The 24,861-nt window shown below is 42.7% G+C and overlaps 1 protein-coding gene across 1 annotated transcript in view; it reads left to right on the top strand.

The window, feature by feature from the left end:
- Window positions 1-24,861, top strand: part of Taf4 (TBP-associated factor 4) — a 119,440-nt gene that overhangs the window by 79,420 nt on the left and 15,159 nt on the right. Inside the window, exons 8-10 of the mRNA XM_069308978.1 lie at window positions 16,496-16,626; window positions 17,751-17,933; window positions 18,297-18,410. Coding sequence (XP_069165079.1) covers window positions 16,496-16,626; window positions 17,751-17,933; window positions 18,297-18,410 — 428 coding nt within the window. The remainder of the gene's footprint in view (window positions 1-16,495; window positions 16,627-17,750; window positions 17,934-18,296; window positions 18,411-24,861) is intronic.

Here is a 24,861-nt window from a genome sequence, read left to right as displayed (position 1 = left end):
CCTCAAAGAGTGTCCATCGGTCAGGAAAAGATTCAGGTATTCTTAACAATATCAATGAACACCACCACCATGGAAGCCGCTAACACTGTTCATCTATGCTACTTGTATCAGATGCATCATCACTGAACGCAGAAAACGATTCATCTATGTATCATCTATATACATTAGAGATGGCAAGGGTGGGGCTCAGAGCTACACCTGGATACGCTCGCTGTATCATCCTCATAGGTGCTGTATCACAGGCATCCGACCGTTGTGTTAAGCCCTTATTGCGCCTAGCTTCACCAATGTTATGACCCTTATGTTCTTCAAACAATAGGGTCTGAATTGCACTGACTGAGTACAGTCTTTCAACACCGTGTGGGACAGGTGTTTGAGAGCCAGAGGCATGTGTGCTACAAATGGTTGCTCACGCACTACTAACCCAGCCAGCAGCCCTTGTCTTTCATATTCGTTATAGCAAAAGGTTCGTTCAGTGTTTGTTGGGTAGGCTGCTCCATTATGACAATCTTTCTTTGTTTCAAATGTGTTCCATTTGTTTTGTATTTATCACTTACGTCTCAATAATGGAGCAGCCTACCCGACAAACACTGAACGAACCTTTATGACATTTGTCCATTTTCAAATTGTTTCAACAGTTCTTTTATTTTTCGTTTTTTTTTTTTTTTTTTTTTTTTTTTAAGAAACATGGAGCAGTCGACCTGTAGACCACCGAACGAACCTTTTTGACATTTGTACTGGTTTTCAAAATTCTTCATTTTTTTTATTATTTACGTTTTTTGTATGTAAGAAACATGGAGCAGCCTACCTGCCGACCACCGAACGAACCTTTTGCTATAAGACAAATGAAAAATAAATATTGAACACATTTGAAGAAAGGAAAATGTCATAATGGTTTATTCAGTGTATGTAAGGTAGGCTTCTCCATTATTGAGACGTAAATGACAAATAAAAAACAAATGGAACACATTTGAAACAAAGAAAGATTGTTATAATGGAGCAGCCTACCTGCCGAACACCGAACGAACTTTTTTGACATTTGTTGTATATCAGATATTTCATTTCTTTTTTCCTACAAAAACGTCAATGCTTTGCAACATCTCAGCAGTCACCCTTTTATATCCCAGCATCATTAGCATCTTTAAACAAGAACAACATAATTTATGTGCATCGTCGGAGGCGTCTAAGAATGTGCAAACAGCAGCGCGACCCCACCATGTTGTGTTGACGTTACTCAAACCAGCGTTCGTCATACGGGACGATTTGACGCCGATCGGGCCGTTCGTTACCCAAAATATTCGTCTTTTGGGGCAATCGTTATGCGAGGTACCACTGTATTAGTATATTTTGGTAGCAGTCTTTCCTGTAGACATATATTATTAAATATGACCGAAAAAGTAAGATTAATAATTCTAACACGAATTTTTTCAATTTTTCGTACATTTCTTTTCACTGTTGGAGGTAAATCAAAAATCAATTCTCCAAAATTCATTTTTATTTCTAGTCTAGAAATAAAGTCTTTATTTCTAGTCTAGAAATTTCTAGACTAGAAATAAAAATGAATTTTGGAGAATTGATTTTTTATTTACCTCCAACAGTGAAAAGAAATGTACGAAAGATTGAAAAAATTTGTGTTAGAATTATTAATCTTACTTTTTCGGTCATATTTAATAATATATATATATATATATATATATATATATATATATATATATATATATATATATATATATATATATATATATATATATATTATTATTATTATTATTATTATTATTATTATTATTAAATATGACCGAAAAAGTAAGATTAATAATTCTAACACAAATTTTCTCTATTTCTTATGTTTCTTTTCACTGTCGATGGTAATTGAAAAATCAATTCTCCAAAATTCATTTTTATTTCTAGTCTGACGCGACACTTGAACGCGTTTCGTAATAACTTATTACATTTTCAAAGACTTTAGTTTACACACACACACAACTATAACCTGCAAACACTAAACAGAGTTCTACTATGCTATAATTCAAACGGCTTTTCATTTTATATACCTGCATTTGGGTGAGGTGATATGCTACAACAGTTTTGGATGAGGTGAAAACAAACTTCAACACAAGATAGAACACGAAATATTGGCTAATATTGGGTAAATTTAAAGGGAAGAATGGAAGTAAATGCAAAGGGCCTACTGGCCCATATTTCTTGATGCTTCTATATTGGTGCGGAGTCTTGAAGTGCGTAGAATATAGTTATGCATTAATTGGCTGTTGATTGCTGGTGTTGACTTCTTAATGTGTAGTGCCTCGCAGATATCAAGCCGCCTGCTATCGCTGTATCTATCGATGATTTCCGTGTTTTTTGTTAAGATTTTTCTGGTTGTGGGAAGAGATTATATGTTCCTTAATGGAGCCCTGTTGCTTATGCATCGTTAATCGCCTGGAAAGAGATGTTGTTGTCTTGCCTATATACTGAATTCTTTGAGGCTTACAGTCCCCAAGTGGGCATTTGAAGGCATAGACGACATTGGTCTCTTTTAAAGCGTTCTGCTTTGTGTCTGGAGAGTTTCTCATGAGTAGGTTGGCCGTTTTTTTGGTTTTATAATAAATCATCAATTGTATCTTCTGATTTTTGTCTGTAGGGATAACGTTTCTATTAACAATATCTTTCAGGACCCTTTCCTCCGTTTTATGAGCTGTGGAAAAGAAGTTCCTGTAAAATAGTCTAATAGGGGGTACAGGTGTTGTGTTAGTTGTCTCTTCAGAGGTTGCATGGCGTTTCACCTTCCTTCTTATGATGTCTTCAACGAAACCATTGGAGAAGCCATTGTTAACTAGGACCTGCTTTACCCTACAGAGTTCTTCATCGACTTGCTATCATCCTGAGCTGTGGCTGAGAGCACGGTCGACATAAACATTAACAACACTCCTCTTCTACCTGTCTGGGCAGTCACAGTTGGCATTGAGGCACATTCCTATGTTTGTTTTCTTACTGTAGACTGCAGTGTGGAAACCTCCGCTCCTTTCCATGACTGTTATATCTAGAAAGGGCAGCTTCCCATTCTTCTCCATCTCGTAAGTGAAACGCAATACAGAATTCCGCTCAAATGCCTCCTTCAGCTCCTGCAGATGTCTGACGTCTGGTACCTGTGTAAAAATGTCGTCAACATACCTGCAGTATATGGCCGGTTTCAAGTTCATGTCGACTAAGACCTTTTGTTCGATGGTACCCATGTAGAAGTTCGCAAACAGGACACCTAGGGGAGAACCCATGATGACCCCATCTACTTGCTTATACATGTGCCCATCCGGGCTCAAGAAGGGTGCCTTTTTAGTACAAGCTTGAAGTAGAGAGGCACCCTTCTTGAGCCCGGATGGGCACATGTATAAGCAAGTAGATGGGGTCGCCATGGGTTCTTCCCTAGGTGTCCTGTTTGCGAACTTCTACATGGGTACCATCGAACAAAAGGTCTTAGTCGACATGAACTTGAAACCGGCATACATACATATACATACATACATACTGTATATACAATCTATTTACACACTATACACTATCACACACTATATACATTCACCATCAACACACTTAGAATTTCGCAAGTATCAGCTGCCACACCCTCACCCCTCCAATATCCAGTGTCTCCCTCACTCCTCCAACATCTTACTCGCCAACATTGCTCCCCCTACCATACTGTTATTGTTTTTATTACACTATTTACACTATGTTATGTATACCTATCTACATGTTTTATTCACCAGAACTATGCAAGTAAGCTGGTATTGTGTCCAAACTTTACAGTGGCCACCATACACTGCATGAGAAATCACACAGCAGCTAGCAGACGACGCTACGATTATGTCACCTCCCTCACCAAAATAGCTCCTCCCAACATACTCCTGTTGCTGTTATTACACTATGTACACACACATTGAATATATCCATATACAAATGTGTTCACCATAGTGAACCACTAAGCTAGTATGGTGAGCAAAACAAGAGTGGCTGCCCCACACATACACAGTGAGGCTACCTCGATTTTCTCCCTCCCTCACCACAATTCCAACTCCCACAATACTACGCACATATGTACATGGGTACATACACACATTGTATATACTTGTGTACATGTGTGTTCATCATAGCGAACCACTCAGATGCTAGTATGATGAGCCACGAGCCAGAACCTGGCCCCCCCTCAGAGAGGCATGAGGAGCAATGGCCTATAGAAACCCCCTTGTGGTTGGGAGCATTCTATGTCTGCCATTGACTGGGATAGGCACCCAGAAAGGTAGGTGCCCCAAAACAACCCCCTATTCTGGTGAAAATATTGCTACCGAAAGCCAAACAAGTGGACAGAACTCCCCAAACAAAATTATCAAACTAGTATGATGTTATCACGTCGCCGCGCCACTGTCTGCGCAACCCCCCCCCCCCCCTCCCCGGGAGGGGGAAGGGGGAACCCCAGACCCCTTTATGCCGGCAATCCAACTGGCAGTTCTTGGCTGATGGAATTACTGGCCGGTCGAGTGCCTCTGGCTCCGGTTTTTGTTTCAGTTCTGTGCCTTGTGGTGTGGGCTGTCTCTACCGGTGGGGTGTGAGTCAGGAGTGAGATTCCACAGTACTCGGGCTGCATGTGTCTAGGGCTATCTTCCCTAGGTGCCCTGTAAGTACTGCCCTTGGGGCTTGGGGCCACCTTCCACAAGTCACCTTGGATTCTACCTCCGCTGTGTCCTTTACTGCTCGGTACTGGGCCGCCCTTGGAGTCGGCTTGGGTTTTGTTGCCCTTGTTTTTCTCTGGGTAGGTGGTGGTTTTCGTCACTGGTAGGGGCGCGGGGTACCACACAACTAGTTTTCACCAATAACAGTGGCCGGCTCTGTTCAGCCTGGGTACGTTGCCCTCTTGTGGGGTTTTTCTTTTGTTTTTGCCTGGTGGGGGTCTGCCTTTATGGTTCCCCTTTACTGTTCTAGGTGTTTTTATTTCGGTATTTTCTGTTGGTGGTACTCCCTGCTTGGCCTCCATGAGTGGACATGTCCCGGGGGTTCAGCTTTTAGAAGTTTGTTTGGTAGACTTGGGTGCCGGTTCGTGGTACCCTGCCTGGGCTTCCCTTAGAGTGTACCCAAGGCTAAGGGCCCTGGGAAACCCCACCTGGGCTCCGCGGTCCTATGGGTGTGTCCCCGGAGTTCCCCCTCAAGTCTTGTGAGTTTGACGGTTGTTCTGTCCCCTTGTCTCAGGGTGACACTCACTGGTTGTGCCTCCGCCATTCTGTCTGTTGGGTCATTGTTTCTTATGACCCGGAGTCGTGTGACGGGTGTTGTCGGTATGTGCACTCGTTCACCCAGGCCACTGGTCATGATAATCGGGTGCAGGCGGCTGCAGCGTTGCTTGCTGCAACGCTCTTGGTTGTTTGTGGCCCCGGATGCCTCGAGGCTGCCCCATTTTGGTTGTTGGGGTCCAGACTTGGGGTGGGGGTTGCTTCGGCTCTGGCTCCTTCTGCTCCTCGTCTTTACCCTTCTGTTCTGCACACTTCCTCCCTTGCTTCCGGCTCCAAATCGTAGGCAGGTTTCGGGGTTGGAGCGGGGTCTGGTTGGGTTGAGACTTGGGCGGTCTCAGGGGATTTCTTCTTCCGGGGTGGTGGTGGAGGCATTCGAGTCGGTTCCTCCAGCCGTGCCGTATGGGTCTGACCAGTGGGCTCCCTTCCTTAGTGTTTGTACGGCTGCCCCGGCTTTTCCTTGTCAAGCTGGGGCTTTGGGGTGCAACTCGTCCCTGGGTCTTGCCGTAGAGGTTCCCGGGGTTGGGGAGGGGTTGCCTGGGGGGGGGCTTCGGCCCGGTTGCCCTCTTGGGTCTTTGTACCCTTGATGAGGGGCTGGCAGTTCCTCAGAGTGGGGTTGTTCCTTCCCCTCTGTGTTCCTATTGGTTTTGGGTATACCCCTCCCTGGGTTCGATTCTGTGTCCCTTCGGGTTTGTCGGTCCTGTCGTTCCTGGGGGGTGTGTTTCGCGCTTTTTTCCTTACCCTTTTCGCGCTTACATTGCGATGTTCCCTTCGTATCGGGTCCCTGCGTGTCCCTTGATCAGGGGTTTAATTTTGTCCATATGCTCCTCCGGGAGCTGGTCGGCCGAGCGGACAGCACGCGGGACTTGTGATCCTGTGGTCCTGGGTTCGATCCCAGGCGCTGGCGAGAAACAATGGAAAATTGTTTCTTTCACCCTATGCCCCTGTTACCTAGCAGTAAAATAGGTACCTGGGTGTTAGTTAGCTGTCACGGGCTGCTTCCTAGGGGTGGAAGCCTGGTCGAGGACCGGGCCGCGGGGACACTAAAATCTCCAAAATCATCTCAAGATAACCTCCGTGCTTTTGTGCTCGCTTGTTGTGGTTCTCATTGGTTCGCGTGTCTCTTCGTACCTTCCAATATTATTGGAATGTCTGTTGACTTCCGATGTGGTTTCCCTCTGGTGTTTTGTCGGCCTCGTTGGTTACATTCCGTCCTCTCGCTTCGGTTTTGCCTTGTTTTGTTTTCGCGTCATCTCTACTTCCAGTTTCAGCATTCCTCGTCTTCATTCCGTATGCTTTCCTGGTGTTTGTACGGTGTGTGTATACGATGTGTCTGTACAATATGTGTCCGCCTGGTGTACGAGCCACGCCACCCGGTGGATGGGTGGTCCGTTTCGTACCTCGCGTGCTGGGGCCGGGGTGTGTGTTTTGTTTATGGGCGGTATGCTCGTGTGTTCGTGTCGTTTCTCGCGGTTTTCTACGTCTTCTTGCTCGTTTTCTCCCTCCAGTTGTAGCCCTCTGGATGCTGGGGATGTTCTGGATTATATTTATAGGGGCGTCACTTCGTTTCGTCCTCTGCTTCCTGGTGTGGGATGGCTCAGAGTGGCGCCTCCTCCTCCCCCTCTGTACTGCTCCTTGTCTTCTGCATGGGGCATGCCTATGGACGTATTTCTCCTTAGACTTCCGACTTTTATTCAGGTAATGGTTCTTGCCTAGTTGTGCTTGCGGGGATGGAGCTCTGGCTTTTTGGCCCCGCCTCTCTCCTGTCGGTCGATGGTTGTGCTGTTTCCTGAGCCTCCTAGGCTCTGTCTTATCTGTGTTTGCTCCTGTGGGTGGAGTCTGCCTCCACCACGTAGCTTCCTAGTGCTTTCCGCTTCCTATCTCCTCTGACATTAATCGGGTTCTTTTTCATGTCTGTGGCTCCTTTGGGTACTCGGCTTCCTCCTGTGTCCCCTTGTGCATACGACCATAAGGACATACAAACAGAGGAACTGCAGAGTGCCTATTAGCCCATACGCGGCAGCTCCTTTTTATTACCACCCAATCCCACTCATATACATGTCCAACCCACGCTTGACACAATCTTGGGACCCCACCTCCACCACATTGCGCGGTAATTGGTTCCATATATCAACGGACCGGTTACCGTACCAGTTTTTTCTCAAGTCTTTCCTAAATCCACACTTCTCCACTTTATACCCCTTGTTTCGTGTACAAAACGTGCCACAAGGGTGGCGTGTGCCACCCTTGGTCACTGCTCCATCCTTGTTTACTCTCTTCCCCGCTTGGTAGGGTTGTGTCGATGTCTCCTAACAGGGGTGTTTGGTGAGGTGTTGTGTTTGGTCACCTTGCGTGTGTCTTCAGTGACTTTCCTTTGTCTATGTAGCTTGTTCTTTGTTGTCCTGTGGGACTCTGCCTCGCTTTTCGTTGTCGGCACCATTTTTTTTCCCCCATCTGGACACTCATTCCTTGCCTAATTTCGGTGCCTGGCTGCACCCTGCTGTCCATGAGGTCTCTCGGGTATGTACATCCTCCACTGCACATTTTGTGGTTGGTTGTGTGCATTACTTCCCGACCGCTCCTTGGTCTGTATTTGGGGTTTTCCTTGCCTCTATCCATTTTTCCTCCTCCTATGCTACACTTGTCTGTGTATCTGGGTCAGTGCTTCTTGACTATCCTGATGTTGGGTGCTCGGGTGGGCCTCTGTCCATGTTCAGTTCTCTGCCTTTGGACTTCTCCGGAGTTCCGTTTTGGTTCTGAGTTCCTACGATTTTTCTTTGTGACTTACTGCAGACTTCGGTGTTGCACTGTTTGTGGGGGGTTGTGGACTTTCGGTCCGCCACTCCTGCCTTACTAGTTCCTTTTCTTGGACCTGGTAGCTGGGTTCCAGTCCTGGCTCCGGTTTTTCTTTGTTCCTTTTCCGGAACGGGTGTGTTTGCTTTCCTGCGGTTCATGTCCTGCGTAGTTCTCCTCTTGGGTGCCTCAAGGACGCGTGCGTCATTCTTCCCTGCTGGTGCTGGTTATTTTGCTCCTTTGGGTTGCGGGGTCGTTGTTTTTTCTATTCGCATTTTGTGCTTTCGTTCGTGGTGCTCATTTCTCGTTGTTTGTGTCGGCACTGGTGGGTTCATTGTTGGTCTCCCACCTGCGTGTTTCGTCTTGGGGGCGGTGTGTGGTTTTCCTGGTGGTCCTTCCGGTTTTCCTATCACTGCGAAGGGTCCTTCGGTCTCTCATAGGGTTGGCTTGTCTAACCTTTGGGGTTGTTCCAGGACCATCGTCTGGGACCATGTCCTGTCACCTTGTATTAGGTGGTGCTGGCGGAGCCGCTCCTGCTTGCGTTTGGTGTTGAGGTTCCTTCTGCTCCATTCCGCTTGCTGTCCTAGGCGTTGTTTTACCTCCGGCCTACTCTTAAGTTCTGGCGCCTTCCTGGTCGTTGGCCTGGGTGGTCTATTTTCTTCTCTTTTTGGTCTTAGGGTTGCTTTTTGGTTGGTCGGGGGGGGGGGGGCGGTTGCTTCCATTGTTGTTCAGTTGTTCTGTAGTGAGGTAGCTCCGGGGAGCCAATAGGGTTCCCCCCAGAAAACCAGCGTTGAATGTAATAAAACTCCATTTCCTGGGTGAATCCCGGAGGCTCCCCGGCATCCCTCCCTCCCTCCCTCAGGTCGGCGGCATTTTTCGCGTATTTTGACAGCCAGCCTAAGAACTGCCAATTGGATCGCCAGCATGGAGGGTCTGGGGCTCCCCCTTCTAGTTTGATAATTTTGTTTGGGGAGTTCTGTCCACTCGTTCGGCTTTCAGTAGCAATATTTTCACCAGAATAGGGATTTGTTTTGGGGCGTCTACCTTTCTGGGTGCCTATCCCAGTCGATGGCAGACATAGAATGCTCCCAACCACAAAGGGGGGTTTCTATAGGCCATTGCTACTCGTGCCTCTCTGAGGGGGCCAGGTTCTGGCTCGTGGTCCCCAGTAAGCAAGAACTCCTAGCATTTTGACTGATGCCAGATAGTTATACATATCTATTCAGCCTGGATAGCTCCGGGAAGTCTCTGGGACTCGCCCAGAAAATGGCGTTTCATTACATTTATCGCTGTTTTTATCATATATGATGCATATTTGTGTCCTTTACAATATGTATACAGTAGAACATTCATAATGTTCCATGGACCTGTGATACATGTGACAGTAATGTGTCCACAGTAAATGTTTATTGTCACAATATTACTTGTTAAAAATTCACTAAAATTACAATATGTACAGTTTCACACACTATACAGTAACACACTTATTACACACTTAGTACCGTACAGTACAACTTCAATTCAACGTACTATATGGGACCAACCCCAGTTCGTTGAAGCGTTGGATTCATTGCAAGAGGTGACCTTCAGGAGGCGTTTGTGTCGGTGCCTTTTTTTTTCTTGTACACAATAAAAATGCATTATCATATTACATACTGTACCTATATATTACTTCTCTACTAAAAAATACTGTAATTCATAAATTTACCTTATTATTGGAATTATGTCCATCTTGAAGTTTCGTGAAGTTGTGAATGTTCGACAGTAAATACGTGCTGTAGTGCATTATGCCGTTAGCACTGTGTTGATTAAAAGTAGTTCTGCTGTATGTTGAGTACTACCATACAGTTTATGAAAACTATTGTACAGTGGTACCTCGGAATGCGATTGTCCCTGTATGCGAGGTTTTCGGAAGGCGAGCAGTATTTACTCCAAAAATTTGTCTTAGAAGGCGAGGGTTACTTCGGGACGCGAGTTTGTTGATACGCGTACAGGCCGACCTAGCGCGTGGTGGTTCGGCGATCGTCGCCCCTCCGCCCCTCAGTTTACCATTGTCTCGCGCTCAGTGACTACCCCCACATCAATTCTTCTCGCGGATTTTCAGTGTTTTGTTGGATTTTTGGTGATTTGTCTATACAATTTGTTATTATATATCTCACCATGGGTCCCAAGAAAGCCAGTGGTAAGGATAAAGGCCAGAAAGCTCATGTGAGGATGACAATAGAGGAGAAACAAGAGATCATTCGGAAGCATGAGAACGGTACACGTGTTGTTGAACTTTGTAGGCAGTACAACAAAGCCACATCAACAATATGCACTATACTTAAGAAGAAAAATAAGATTATGGGTGCTAAAGTGGCAAAAGGAGTAAGAACATTAACGGCACAAAGACCACAAATACTTGAAGAAGTGGAAAAGTTGTTATTAATTTGGATACACAACAAGGAGTTGAGGGGTGATAGTGTTTCGGAGGCCATTATTTGTGAGAAAGCCAGGGTGTTGCACGAAGACCTTCTAAAGAATACCCCTGCAACGAGTGATGCAGATAAGAAAGAGTTTAAGGCAAGCAGGGGCTGGTTTGAAAAATTTAGAAAGAGAAGTGGTATCCATAGTGTTACAAGGCATGGGGTTATGTGATGTGATTATGGAAGGGGACTCCCCTTCCAAACAGTAACTCCTCTCCTCCTCCCCCCTCCTCACCATCTTCCATACGCCTACAGCACTCGACAGCAAGGTAAGTAATAACTGGAACACAGTTTTGTAGGTTTATTTAGATGAATTAGGTAAATTAGGTATAAAAATTTAGTTTGGTGTGGGGTTTTTGGGGTAGTCAGGAACGGATTAATTCATTTCCCTTTATTCCTTATGGAGAAATTAACTTTGGAATGCGAGTTTTCAGAAGGCGAGGCGTCTCCAGGAACGGATTAAACTCTTATTCTGAGGTATGCCTGTACACTAAAATTACTGCAACTTTAATTTTAACACTGTGTACACACTTAAATTTAACACTTGTTCTAACTGTTCATGCTGCACACGATGTTTTTAGATGTTTGCATCAGCTTTGCTGGTGCTCGCTGCTGCTGTGGGTTCAGCTGCTGCTGAGCTGGTGCTGGTTGCTGTTGTACCAGTGCTGGATACAACTGTGCTCGTGCTGGGTTCGGCTGTTCTTGTGCTGGGTTCGGCTGCTCTCGTGCTGGGTATGGCTGTTCTCATGCTGGGTTCGGCTGTTCTCGTGCTTGGTACGGCTGTTCTCGTGCTGGGTGCGGCTGTTCTTGTGTTGGGTACGGCTGTTCTCGTGCTGGGTTCGGCTGTTCTCGTGCTTGGTACGGCTGTTCTCGTACTTGGTACGGCTGTTCTCTTGCTGGGTACGGCTGTTCTCTTGCTGGGTACGGCTGTTCTCCTGCTGGGTACGGCTGTTCTCGTGCTTGGTACAGCTGTTCTCGTGCTTGGTACGGCTGTTCTCGTGCTTGGTACGGCTGTTCTCGTACTTGGAACGGCTGTTCTCTTGCTGGGTACGGCTGTTCTCTTGCAGGGTACGGGTGTTCTCGTGCTGGGTACGGCTGTTCTCGTGCTTGGTACGGCTGTTCTTGTGTTGGGTACGGCTGTTCTCGTGCTGGGTACGGCTGTGCTCGTGCTGGTTGATTTTCTGCTACTAGTTCTTGCAAAATAATGCTTCGTTTTTGGCATTAATAAGGCACTATTAGTAAGCCCCTGAGACATTATGTTTTATAACCAAAGAGCTGTAGTAAAAAAATGCTCAATTCCACAATTATTCTTCCACTGGCAGATAAATACTGTACGTCAAGCGCAGACAAAGCTAAGGGCACTGGGTGCATACTGGATGAACGCAGACTAAGTCTATACGTACACCCTTCAGTAGGCTGGTGTTTAAGCCAGATCCAGTAACATAAATCTCTCTTAAATATTTGATTTACATCAAATTATATATTTTTGGGTTATATATTTAGTTTAGCAACATTATTATGGTAATAAGAGCTATAAAAAATACTTATTTTGGAACTGATTTATTAATTTTATTATTTTGAAGCCGTAGGTCATTGAACTGTGGCGAAGAAATCGAACAAAACACGCCTGGTTTTGTGTTCGATTTCCCGTAACATAAATTTCTCTCAAATATTCGATTTACATCAAATTATATATTTTGGGTTACATGTTTAGTTTAGCAACATTATTACGGTAATAAGAGCTATAAAAAAATACTTTGTAACTAATTTATTTATTTTATTATTTCGAAGCCGTAGATCACTGAACTGTTGCGACGAAATCGAACAAAACAAGCATGGTGTTGTGTGGACAGGGATTAGACCCGTACACTCGTGCTGGAGTTGTGCTGCCAATAATGTGAATAATTTCTCAAATAGCAGATATCTATCATATTACAGTATATTTTTTTGTTTTATTTAGTTTAGTTTAATTAGGATAATAAAGAGTTATTAAAACACCAGTTTTAGAAATGATTTATTAATGTGAAACGTTCAAAGTCATGGGTCACTGAACTATGACAACACAGACGAAAGTGAGTGAAACTTTACTGTAAAGTGAGGTTTACTATACCGTATTCCCTTATCTGTCCACTCTCACTCATCTTGTTTCATCACAGGAAATGTATATAAGAAGATTTCAACACATTAGCTAGCTATTCACGCTTCAGCCTTTAAATTAATTTACAAAGATACGTGTGCCACAAATCGGTGAATGAAAATCATTGAAACTCAGTCGTTCACTTGTGTGGACCACTCTGACTGGTGTTTGGTTAATGTGTGTCACTTCTTGTATCGACCATTTTGGCTGGTGTTTGGTTCATATGGTTCACTTGTTGTGTGGTCTACTTGTGTGATCCAACTTGTCATATAAAGGAATTATTAATTGTAATCTGTGAGGGTATGGTAAAGTCCACCACTCTGTGAACTCTGTCCCAACATCGTAAGCTTGTGGACCACTTGTGCGGTCCACTTGTGAGGTACACTTGTGTGATCGAACTTTTCACATGAAGGAATTAATAATTGTAATCTGTGATAGAATGGGAAAGTTTTCCACCCAGTTTGTGAACTCTGTCTTGACGTTGTAAGCAAATCCGAACATCCCCTGCTTCGGCGAACCATTGTTCGTCGAACCGGGTGAGTAAATCCGGCCTGAAAAGTGTGCGAACTAGCCGGAGATTCGTTGAATCGGGGTATGTTGAATCGAGGTTGTACTGTACTTTGGAAATGAGTAATAATCAACAAAGTAGTCCATGGTACACAGCGCGACTTTGCTCTCGTTGCACCAGGTACAGATAGATTTTTGCGTCCTGTTTCTTCGTTCTGTGTGCTTGCAAATAACGCACTCACGTACACCCTTGGCATTAGTACCTGTAGGTGTTGTAGCCAAGCTTGTAAAACGTAAGGTAGTCTTGAAAAGATTATAGGAGACGATCAATTTGTAAGGTCCCACACATGAAGAGATTCGGCCAGCTTCGAAGAGTGTCCGTCAGCCTGGAAGAGATTCAGCTATTCTTGAAAATATCTATGGAAAACACCACCATGGAAGCCGCTAACACTGTTCATCTATGCTACTTGTATCAGATGCATCATCACTGAACGTAGAAAACGATTCATCTATGTATTGTCTAAATGAATTGGAGATAGCATAGGTGTGCAAGGGGTGGCGCTCAGAGCTACAACTGGATACACTCGCTGTATTGTCCTCATATGTGCTGTATCACTTGCATCTGACCTTTGTGTTATGTCCTTATTGTGCCTAGCTTCACCAATATTATGACCCTTATGTTCTTCAAACAATAAGGTTTGAATTTCACCGACAGACCTCGATCTTTCAACACCGATTCGGACAGGTGTTTGGGAGCCAGAGGCATGTGTGCCACCCATGGTTGCTCACTTGGTACTAACCCAGCCAGCAGCCCTAGGGCATTCTGGGAATTTTTTCCAAGATGGCTGCCTCTCACTGGAGGTCTTAACACTTTCGCGCTCTCGGCGTTCAAAAAAAAATCATACCCCAGATGCTTTCGGCGCTTCGCGCGCCTATGCGGTAAGACTGAAAAAGTGTACACTCTTTTGACTGTCCTGACAATAATTGAAGGCGCACGTATTTAAATTTGGTATCACTGTGTTCGCAATAAAATTGTCTATAAGAACATATCTATAAAATGCCGCCAAAGCATAAGGATTATCAACACCAAATAAAAAACTATTCAGATCACTAGCCGAGAGCGCCAAACAGCAACAAAATGTTTCCACTCTCTTAATGGTTGCGAAGCCTACAGTTGTCCTACATCGGTAATTGTGGTATCATTGGAATCGCAATAAAATTCTCTACACGGACATATGCATATAAATATAGATTCAATGTCGTAGCCCACCCAAAACATTGTGGGAAGTGGCCGAAGTGTTACCCGCGGCGGCATATCGGCGAAACTCGCTTTGAAAAGTGTATATTCAATTCACTGTCCTGACATTATTTGTCGATGTATGTATTTCATTTTTGTACCAATGTGCTCGCAATAGAATGTTCTATAAGAACATAAGTATTAAAGGTCACATAAGGATGCGTTCGACCGGCAACATATATAAAAACTACGTCGATTATACTCGTCGTGTCAATAATACAATTGTTTTACCACGATGATTCACTGCCACGCCGTTCTCTTTAATAAGCTGTTCGGCTATTAGAGAAAACGTAAATTTCATGGCAAACATTTGTAAACTACAGTATTCCCAAGTTGATCGGATAATAAATGGATTTTATACAAATATTTTTTCTCGTGACTCCCGAGAGGGGGCACGCGTGCGGTGTGATTAATAATATTGGTGACAACGACGGTCTGCTGGAAAGCGCGAAAGTGTTAAGAGTCCATTTTGTACACATCCAACCGCACGCACATTTAGAATGGGTATGAAAAAATCAAAAAGAGTTTTCTCGGTTGGCGCAGTTTCCCATCAACTGAGAATACTCGGTTGGCACAGTTAAGTAGTTAATAGGGTGTTAAATATATCAATGCAAAATTGAACATGAAACAATTCATACAAATTGAATAACTTTATATTCAGAAAAGTAGCAACAAAGTGCCAGTTAGGTGTGTGTGGCCTTCACACTTCTAATGTATCAGGAATCAATAAGAGAAAAATGATGTTGGATAAACTAACATACGGTTAGCATAACAAAGTAAACATAGTATCAGGAAGATTATATGGTGGACTAACAGAACTTTCAAATCCAGGAATCCTGCCACAATGCTTTTACTTTTTATATCACTTGTGCTTTCCTGCTTTGAGTGTTTCTCGGTACTGTACTCGCTTCACTTTTCACAGGAGGAGGTAAGTCAGAGAACATATACAGGAAACATAGAAATGGAAATGAGATGAGTGGAATCACATAATATATACTGTACATGGAAGACACTTGAAGGCCAGGTCCAAATATTCACAAAAAATAACCTACTGGAGGAAAAGATATGGTAGGAAATGCAAAATAGACCCAGTGAAGAGTAGAGGTGCCATAGGGCATAATTGTATCAGATGTTCCTATGAACATCAGAGGCTCTTCAGTCTCCTTCCAACAAATATAAAAAATATTGCTAAAGCAAAAATGAACTTGTTCAAGAAATAATTAAGCCAAGTTAGTACAGGAAGTGCTGGACCCACTGGGTTGCAATGAATGAATAGGTATATGGGCTGTTCCAAGCAAGAGCCTGATTGAGCAAGTTATTACAAGGCAAGCCGGGCCTCAGTCCAGGGTTGGGGAGTAGAAATCCTCTCAGGACCCAATTTAGGTATACTCCTGGTATACTGCACCATCATCACCTAAATATAACCAGTGCTAGAATTGACTGCAACATAATTAAGCTTAATAAAGAACGAAACAATAAGGAATTTGCTTGCAGCAAAATTTGCCAGAAGGTTGAAGGTGGCAGTATGAAATAAGAGACACGATGCGGTGCTAAAGAGCTAAACCTTCTGTTGTAGGGAAAGAGGAGACCTGGTTACAAAACATGAAGTACTTATTGACAGACACTGACATAGAATGTACTATAAAGCGTGGATGGGAGCAGAACTAGAGGACATAGACGGAAATTAGAAGTGGGATCAGTAGATTATTATTCCAGTGTAGAGGCCGTGAGCAAGTGAAATGAGTTTGAATAAGGGATGGGTAGAGGGATGACTATTCCTAGTGTTGCGGGTAGATATGGTAAAGGCCTTGATGGCTGGGAAGTCATTGTATCAGAGACCGGAGTTAAAAGACAGGGCCCAAGGGCTGGAGGTCAGCCTTGGTTCACACAACTAGATAAGAATGCTCACATACCCTCATCTTTCATCTGTGTTGTTAACATTTGATTTTACATGCAAAATTTATATTAGCCTTTATAACTATTTTATCGATAGTTTTAAAATGTGACCAATTAATAAATTTTGCAGGTTCAAAATACGGTTTGGATGATGCACCAAAAGATGTGGTCGCTCTTGTATCCCACGCAACGCAGGAGCGCCTCAAAACCATTGTTGAAAAATTAGCAGTCATCTCAGATCATAGATTAGATATAATTAAGGTAAGTTTAATATGGTATTGGTGTCATGATATACTGTATATATATATATTGCCCTTTCTGGTTGAAAATTTGCAGCCATTCTTTACTGGCGTCAGTTTTATATATTCTGAAGGTGAGAAAGTATTAGTTACTTAAATACAGTAGTCATTTAAATTGTCAACAACACTTCCGTGGAAATAAACATTCATCAATAGCTTAGTCAATAGAGCTTCTGCTTCACACGTGGGGTCCATGATTTGAGTCTCCTAGAGCCCAGGTGAATGGAACAGTAGTCATTAAATTAATTCGGTAAATAAAGTAAATAAATAAATCGTGTATAAAATAAGAAAATGTAGGGGTGGTATAAGAAAATACACAACAATTGTGCAGGCAGAATCTGCAAGGTCTTCTCTCAATACCTTTTATTCTCTTCTCCAAGGTTATGGGTCCCTATCTTTTCCATTATTCTTTTTCAATTCCTTTCTGTCTTATGTTCTGAACTATTGCACTTGGTTGCTCCCTAATGTATGAATCTACTGTGTCGAGGACAGAACTTATGAAGAGTCAGGTAGGATGACACTCGGACTGGTGCTACCAGGATCTTAAACTTGTAATTACCTAAGTGATTACCTAAGTGTAGTTACAGGATGAGAGCTACGCTCGTGGTGTCCCGTCTTCCCAGCACTCTTTGTCATATAACGCTTTGAAACTACTGACGGTCTTGGCCTCCACCACCTTCTCACTTAACTTGTTCCAACCGTCTACCACTCTATTTGCGAAGGTGAATTTTCTTATATTTCTTCGGCATCTGTGTTTAGCTAGTTTAAATCTATGACCTCTTGTTCTTGAAGTGCCAGGTCTCAGGAAATCTTCCCTGTCGATTTTATCAATTCCTGTTACTATTTTGTACGTAGTGATCATATCACCTCTTTTTCTTCTGTCTTCTAGTTTTGGCATATTTAATGCTTCTAACCTCTCCTCGTAGCTCTTGCCCTTCAGTTCTGGGAGCCACTTAGTGTATGTATGTATGTGCACGTCAGCTAGTGTTAATAACCATACATCCCATTGAGTGCGAGGTTGTGCGGATTCCAGTGGCCTTGAGAAATTAATAAAAAATATTTAACTTGCCAAATTTTCTTCGACAGGCTGATAGTCGATACGAGGTTCGGCAAGATGTTAAAGGTCAACTCCGTTTCCTAGAGGAGTTAGATAAGATGGAGAAGAAGCGTAAGGATGAAAGAGAACGAGATATGCTAATGCGAGCAGCGAAGTCGAGAAGTAAATCGGAAGATCCGGAACAAGCTAAATTAAAAGCGAAAGCGAAAGAAGTAAGGAATAATACCCTAATGATGTTCTTTTATATATGTGTACAAATTTTCCTCTCTGAAATATATACTGCAGTGGGTATTGTATTTCATATTCTAGTGGGTACTGTATTTCATGCTTCAGTGGGTTTTATTTCATGTTGCAGTGGATGTTTCACTCTGTCCTGGATGACTCAATAAGAGCTCAGGATGCACTGAAATGTCGTCACTTTCATTCCATTATATGTGTGTGAGTTGGTTTAAATTAGAATATATTGCCGTTACTGTCATGTTTCTTTATTAAGAAACGTATCGAGTATCAAGTAATTTTGTACGCAGACTATATTTAATGTCAATTATTCTATGTACTAAATGTTGTCGTTACAGATGCAGCGTGTAGAAATGGAAGAGATGCGACAGAGAGATGCCAATAGAACGGCTCTGAATGCATTACAAGGGCCTAAGAAAAAACCTAAACTTGATCTCTCAATGGTTGATGATGTGAGTATTCATCTTTTCTGCCTCTCATACTATTTCTAGTTTCGGCTTATAAGTTTGTTTTCAAAAATAGATTGTGCACTTTGAATGTTCAAGTTTTTTTCTATATGAAAGTATATATATTTGAAAAACACATGCAAAGCACACACTCAAAACCACACATGGTTAAAACAACTACACATGTCAAACACACACAACCACAACCAGATGGCCCAAGACATGATGGACTACATCACGCAGAAGTGTAAGGAGGCAGCAGACAAGTTTGTCCCGGTCCAAAAGGAAAAAACAAAATGCTGATGAGAAACCCATGGTTTAATTAGAGATGTAGGCTAGCTAAGCAATGCAGTACAAGGGCATGGAGAAACTATAGAAATAACAGGACACTTGAGAGCAGAGAAATATACCAGAGTGCCAGGAATGAATACATCAGGATGGGAAGGGAGGTAGAAGGGCAATACGAAAATGACATAGCAAGCAACCATAGTAAAGACGCAACCTAAATTACTGTAAGACCACATCAGGAGAAAAACAACAGTTAAAGAACAGGTAATGAAAATGAGGATAGGGGCAGATAGATTCACTACAAATGACAAGGAAGTGTGTTTGGAACTGAATAAGAAAAATACCAGGAGGTCTTCACATTATAGCAAGGAGAAATTCAAGAGATAAGAGAGGGAATAGTTAACCAGGTAACACTAGAAGAATTTGGGATTACCAGTGAGGATGTAAGGAAGCTTTTGCTAGAGTTGAATGTGACAAATGCTATAAGCCCAGATGGAATCTCCCCTTGGATCTTACAGGAAGGAGCAGAAGCACTGTGCCTACCACTCTCCATAGTGTATAACAAATCACTGGTTACAGGGAAACTGCCAAAAAGTTGGAAGACGGCGAAGGTAGTCCCGATATACAAGAAGGGAGATAGACGGAAGGCACTGAACTACAGGTCAGTGTCCCTAACTTAATACCATGCAAGTTAATGGAGAAGATTGTGCGAAAAAAGCTAGTGGAACATATGGAGCGAAGGAACTTCGTAACACAGCATCAACATGGATTCTGGGATGGCAAGTCCTGCCTCACAGGATTAATTGAATTCTACAACCAGGCAAGAAAGTGAGGGATGGGCAGACTGCATATTTTTGGATTGCCAGAAAGCCTTTGACACAGTACCACACAAGAAGTTAGTGCAAAAGCTGGAGATTCAGACAGGAGTGAAAGGGACAGTATTCCATTGGATAACGGAGTACCTAAGCAACAGAAGACAGTGAGTCACTGTGAGGGGTGAGGTCTCGGATTGACGAGACATCACCAGTGGAGTCCCCCAGGGTTTAGTCCTTGGATCTATACTGTTTCTGATATATATAAATGATAAATGATCTCCCAGAGGGTATAGAATTGTTCCTCTCATTGTTTGCTGCTGATGCAAAAATTATGAGGAGGATTAAGACGGGGAAGATAGTATGAGGCTACAAGAGGACCTAGACAAACTGAATGGACAGTCCAACAAATGGCTACTAAAGTTCAACCCGAGTTAATTTAAGGTAATAGAGCCCAGGAGGCTCAGGAATCTGTACATCAGTTTATTGACAGTTGAGAGGCGGGACCAAAGAGCCAGAGTTCAACCCCCACAAGTGCGACTAGGTGAGTACATGCCAAACACACACACACACACACACACACACACACACACACACACACACACACACACACACACACACACACACACTCTAAAAGGGAGTATGCTTCAACAAGGTAAGATTATTACTGCATTAACAGACAAGGTAACAAATCAGGAGGAGCAAATCAAGGAACTAGTGAAAGAAAATGAGGCATGGAAAGTGAAGTGTGGTGACTTTGAAGAAATAAACAAGAAGATAGACTCATATGGTGAACAACTCCAAGCAAGCCTAAGGGCTAACATAGAGTTAGGTAAGGATCTCCAACTGGAAACTTCACTGACAACTCACATAGAGGAGGTGAATAAAGAACTAGAAAAGTATAAAGAAGAAATAAAAGCGACATATGCTGAAGTTGTAAAAGAGAAAGAGACTATCAAAGAAGTGTGTTCGGAAGTCAAAACCAGAAATGACCAACAAGAAGCAGAAATTAGGCAAGCAATTAGGAAAGAACTGGTTACCAACAGTAAACTGGTACAAAACACTGCAGATAGAACTAAGTCCATAATCATTTTTGGATGTTTAGAGAAGGAAATTTCATCTAGGGTGGACCGAGCGGCAGAAGAGATGAAAATCATAGAGAAAATAGTAGGTTTAGGAGAAGGCTCAAAGGAAAATGTCAGTGATTTTAGAAGAATAGGAAAATATGAGAAAGAAAAGAACCGCCCCTTAAGGGTGACCTTTAGTGGAGTGAAAAACATGATGGAAGTGCTAAGAAATGCCAGGAAACTGCAGAGTGATGAGGTTGGCAAATCTTGGTCAATAAGACAAGACCTCTCCAAGGAAGACAGAGAAAAGCTGAAAATGAACTTAATTGAGGCAAAACGGCTAAATGGGGATAGAAATGAAGAAGACAGAAATTCTTTTTTTTACAAAGTGACAGGGACTGGAAAGCTTGTGAAATGGTACATAAAAACAAAGCAACAAGATCAGTAGTGGAAGGGGGAGTAAAGAGCAAAGGAAAAGGGAACATGTTCCTGAAAATTGTATATACCAACATAGATGGAGTGAGGTCAAAAACTTTGGAGTTGCAAGATATAATCCAGCTTAGGGTCCCAGATATTGTTGCATTATCAGAGACGAAACTTGAAGGAAATATAATAAATGAAGTCATATTCCCAAGAGGCTACTCAGTTTGGAGACGTGACAGGAAAACTAGGAAGGGAGGAGGAGTGGCTGTACTGGTGAAAAAACACCTGAAGGTAAAAGAGTTAATATTTGAAAACCCTCGAGATATTGACATAATGGCATTGCAGGTCTGGAATCAGGATGATAAGCTGATAATTGTAAATACCTACAGCCCACCAGCAAGCAACACATGGACAAAGGAAGAACTGGATGACAAACGAGAGGGCCTCATAATGGTCATGAGAGATATTATTGTACAAGCAGATAAAGATAAATCACGACTGTTGATACTGGGGGACTTCAACTTTAGAGCAATAGACTGGGAGGCCTATGAAGCAAGAACGGAGGACTTTTGGACATGCAGATTTGTGAACCTCATTCTGGAGACATTCTTGTATCAACACATAAAGCAAGCCACAAGAATGAGGGAAGGAGATGTACCGTCAGTACTGGATCTAGTATTCACCAGGAAAGAAGAAGAGATTTTTGACATCCAGTACCTTCCTCCCTTGGGAAAGAGTGATCACGTCTTGTTAGACATTAAATATGCTTTAAGATATCATCTAGAAGAAAATGGGGACATTGAAACAGTTGATAAACTCGATTTAAGGAGAGGCAACTATGGGGAACTTCGAAATTTTGTTAATGAGTGTAATTGGACAGAATTGTTGCTAGGCAGGGAAGTAAATGAAATGTATGCCAAATTTTTAAAACTATACGAGGAAGGCACACAAACATTCATACCAAAACAGAGATGCAGGACCAGAAAACAGGATTGGTTCGACAGAAATTGTGAGAGGGCAAGAGACCAAAAGACACAAAAATGGAATCAGTATAGGAAGAGGCCAAACCCCCAAACATACCAGCGATACAAAGATGTGAGAAACAATTATACAGCAGTAAGGAGAGAGGCAGAAAGAAATTTTGAAAAAGGGATAGCAGATAAATGTAAAACAGAACCGGGCCTATTCTACAAATTCATAAACAACAAATTGCAGGTAAAGGATAATATCCAGAGGTTGAAAATGGGAAACAGATTCACGGAAAATGAAAAGGAAATGTGTGAAACATTAAATGAAAAGTTCTAAAGTGTGTTTGTACAAAATGAAATCTTCAGAGAACCAGACACAATAAGAATTCCAGAGAACAACATAGAGCGGATAGAGGTGTCTAGAGATGAAGTGGAAAATATGCTAAAGGAGCTCGGGAGGAACAAAGCAGCTGGCCCAGATGGCGTTTCACCATGGGTTCTGAGAGAATGTGCATCTGAGCTCAGCATTCCACTTCACCTGATCTTTCAGGCATCCCTGTGTACAGGAATCGTAGCAGACGTGTGGAAACAGGCTAACATAGTTCCAATCTACAAAAGTGGCAGCAGGGAAGACCCCCTCAATTATAGACCTGTATCATTGACAAGTGTAATAGTGAAAGTATTGGAAAAGCTAATCAAAACTAAATGGGTAGAACACCTGGAGAGAAATGATATAATATCAGACAGACAGTATGGTTTTCGATCAGGAAGATCCTGTGTATCGAATTTACTCAGTTTCTATGATCGGGCCACAGAGATATTACAGGAAAGAGATGGCTGGGTTGACTGCATCTATCTGGACCTAAAAAAGGCTTTCGACAGAGTTCCACATAAGAGGTTGTTCTGGAAACTGGAAAATATTGGAGGGGTGACAGGTAAGCTTCTATCATGGATGAAAAATTTTCTGACTGATAGAAAAATGAGGGCAGTAATCAGAGGCAATGTATCGGAATGGAGAAATGTCACAAGTGGAGTACCACAGGGTTCAGTTCTTGCACCAGTGATGTTTATTGTGTACATAAATGATCTACCAGTTGGTATACAGAATTATATGAACATGTTTGCTGATGATGCTAAGGTAATAGGAAGGATAAGAAATTTAGATGATTGTCATGCCCTTCAAGAAGACCTGGACAAAATAAGTATATGGAGCACCACCTGGCAAATGGAATTTAATGTTAATAAATGTCATGTTATGGAATGTGGAATAGGAGAACATAGACCCCATACAACCTATATATTATGTGAGAAATCTTTAAAGAATTCTGATAAAGAAAGAGATCTAGGGGTGATTCTAGATAGAAAACTATCACCTGAGGACCACATAAAGAATATTGTGCAAGGAGCCTATGCGATGCTTTCTAACTTCAGAATTGCATTTAAATACATGGATGGCGATATACTAAAGAAATTGTTCATGACTTTTGTTAGGCCAAAGCTAGAATATGCAGTTGTTGTGTGGTGCCCATATCTTAAGAAGCACATCAACAAACTGGAAAAGGTGCAAAGACATGCTACGAAGTGGCTCCCAGAACTGAAGGGCAAGAGCTACGAGGAGAGGTTGGAAGCATTAAACATGCCAAAACTAGAAGACAGAAGAAAAAGAGGTGATATGATCACTACGTACAAAATAGTAACAGGAATTGATAAAATCGACAGGGAAGGATTCCTGAGACCTGGCACTTCAAGAACAAGAGGTCATAGATTTAAACTAGCTAAACACAGATGCCGAAGAAATATAAGAAAATTCACCTTCGCAAATAGAGTGGTAGACGGTTGGAACAAGTTAAGTGAGAAGGTGGTGGAGGCCAAGACCGTCAGTAGTTTCAAAGCGTTATATGACAAAGAGTGCTGGGAAGACGGGACACCACGAGCGTAGCTCTCATCCTGTAACTACACTTCGGTAATTACACTTAGGTAATTACACACACACACACACACATACACACACAAGAAAACAAGACTAACAACAAGCCACTAACACTGTTCATCTATGCTACTTGATTCACCATCATTGATCGCAGAAACAATTCGTCTATGCATCATCTATATAAATTGGAGAAAGCATAGGTGGGCAAGGGTGGCGCTTAGAGCTACAACTGGATACGCTCACTGTATCGTCCTCATAGGTGCTGTATTACTTGCATCTGACCTTTGTGTTAGGTCCTTATTGCACCTAGCTTCACCAATATTATGACCCTTATGTTCTTCAAACAATAAGGTTTGAATTTCACCAACAGAGTGCGATTTTTCAACACCGTGTCGGACAGATGTCTGGGAGCCAGAGGCGCATGCGCTACCCATGGTTGCTCACTTGATACTAACCCAGCCAGCATCCCTAGGGCATTCTGGGAATTTTTTACAATATGGCTGCAAAAATCAAAAGAGAGTTTTCTCAGTTGGTGCAGTTTCCCACCGACCGAGAATACTCGGTTGGCGCAGTTCAGTGGTTAAGAAGCACATCAATAAACTGGAAAAGGTGGAAAGACATGCCACTAAGTGGCTCCCAGAAAGGAAGAACAAGAGCTATGAGGAGAGGTTAGAGGCATAAAATATGCAAAAACTAGAAGCTAGAAGAAAAAGAGGAGATATGATCACTACCTACAAAATAGTAACAGAAATCGATAAAATTGATAGGGAAGATTTCCTGACACCTGGAACTTCAGGAACAAAGGGTCATAGATTTAAACTAACGAAACAAAGCTGCTGGAGAAATACAAGAAAATTCACTTTTGTAAACAGAGTGGTAGACGGTTGGAACAAGTTAGGTGAGGTGGTGGTGGAGGCCAAAACCGTCAGTAATTTCAAAGCGTTATATGACTGTGTGTACTGGGAATAC

This window comes from Procambarus clarkii, chromosome 63 (genome assembly GCF_040958095.1).
Source record: "Procambarus clarkii isolate CNS0578487 chromosome 63, FALCON_Pclarkii_2.0, whole genome shotgun sequence".
Classification (NCBI taxonomy): Eukaryota; Metazoa; Arthropoda; class Malacostraca; order Decapoda; family Cambaridae; genus Procambarus; species Procambarus clarkii.
This window is presented reverse-complemented; position numbering and strand designations above follow the sequence as displayed.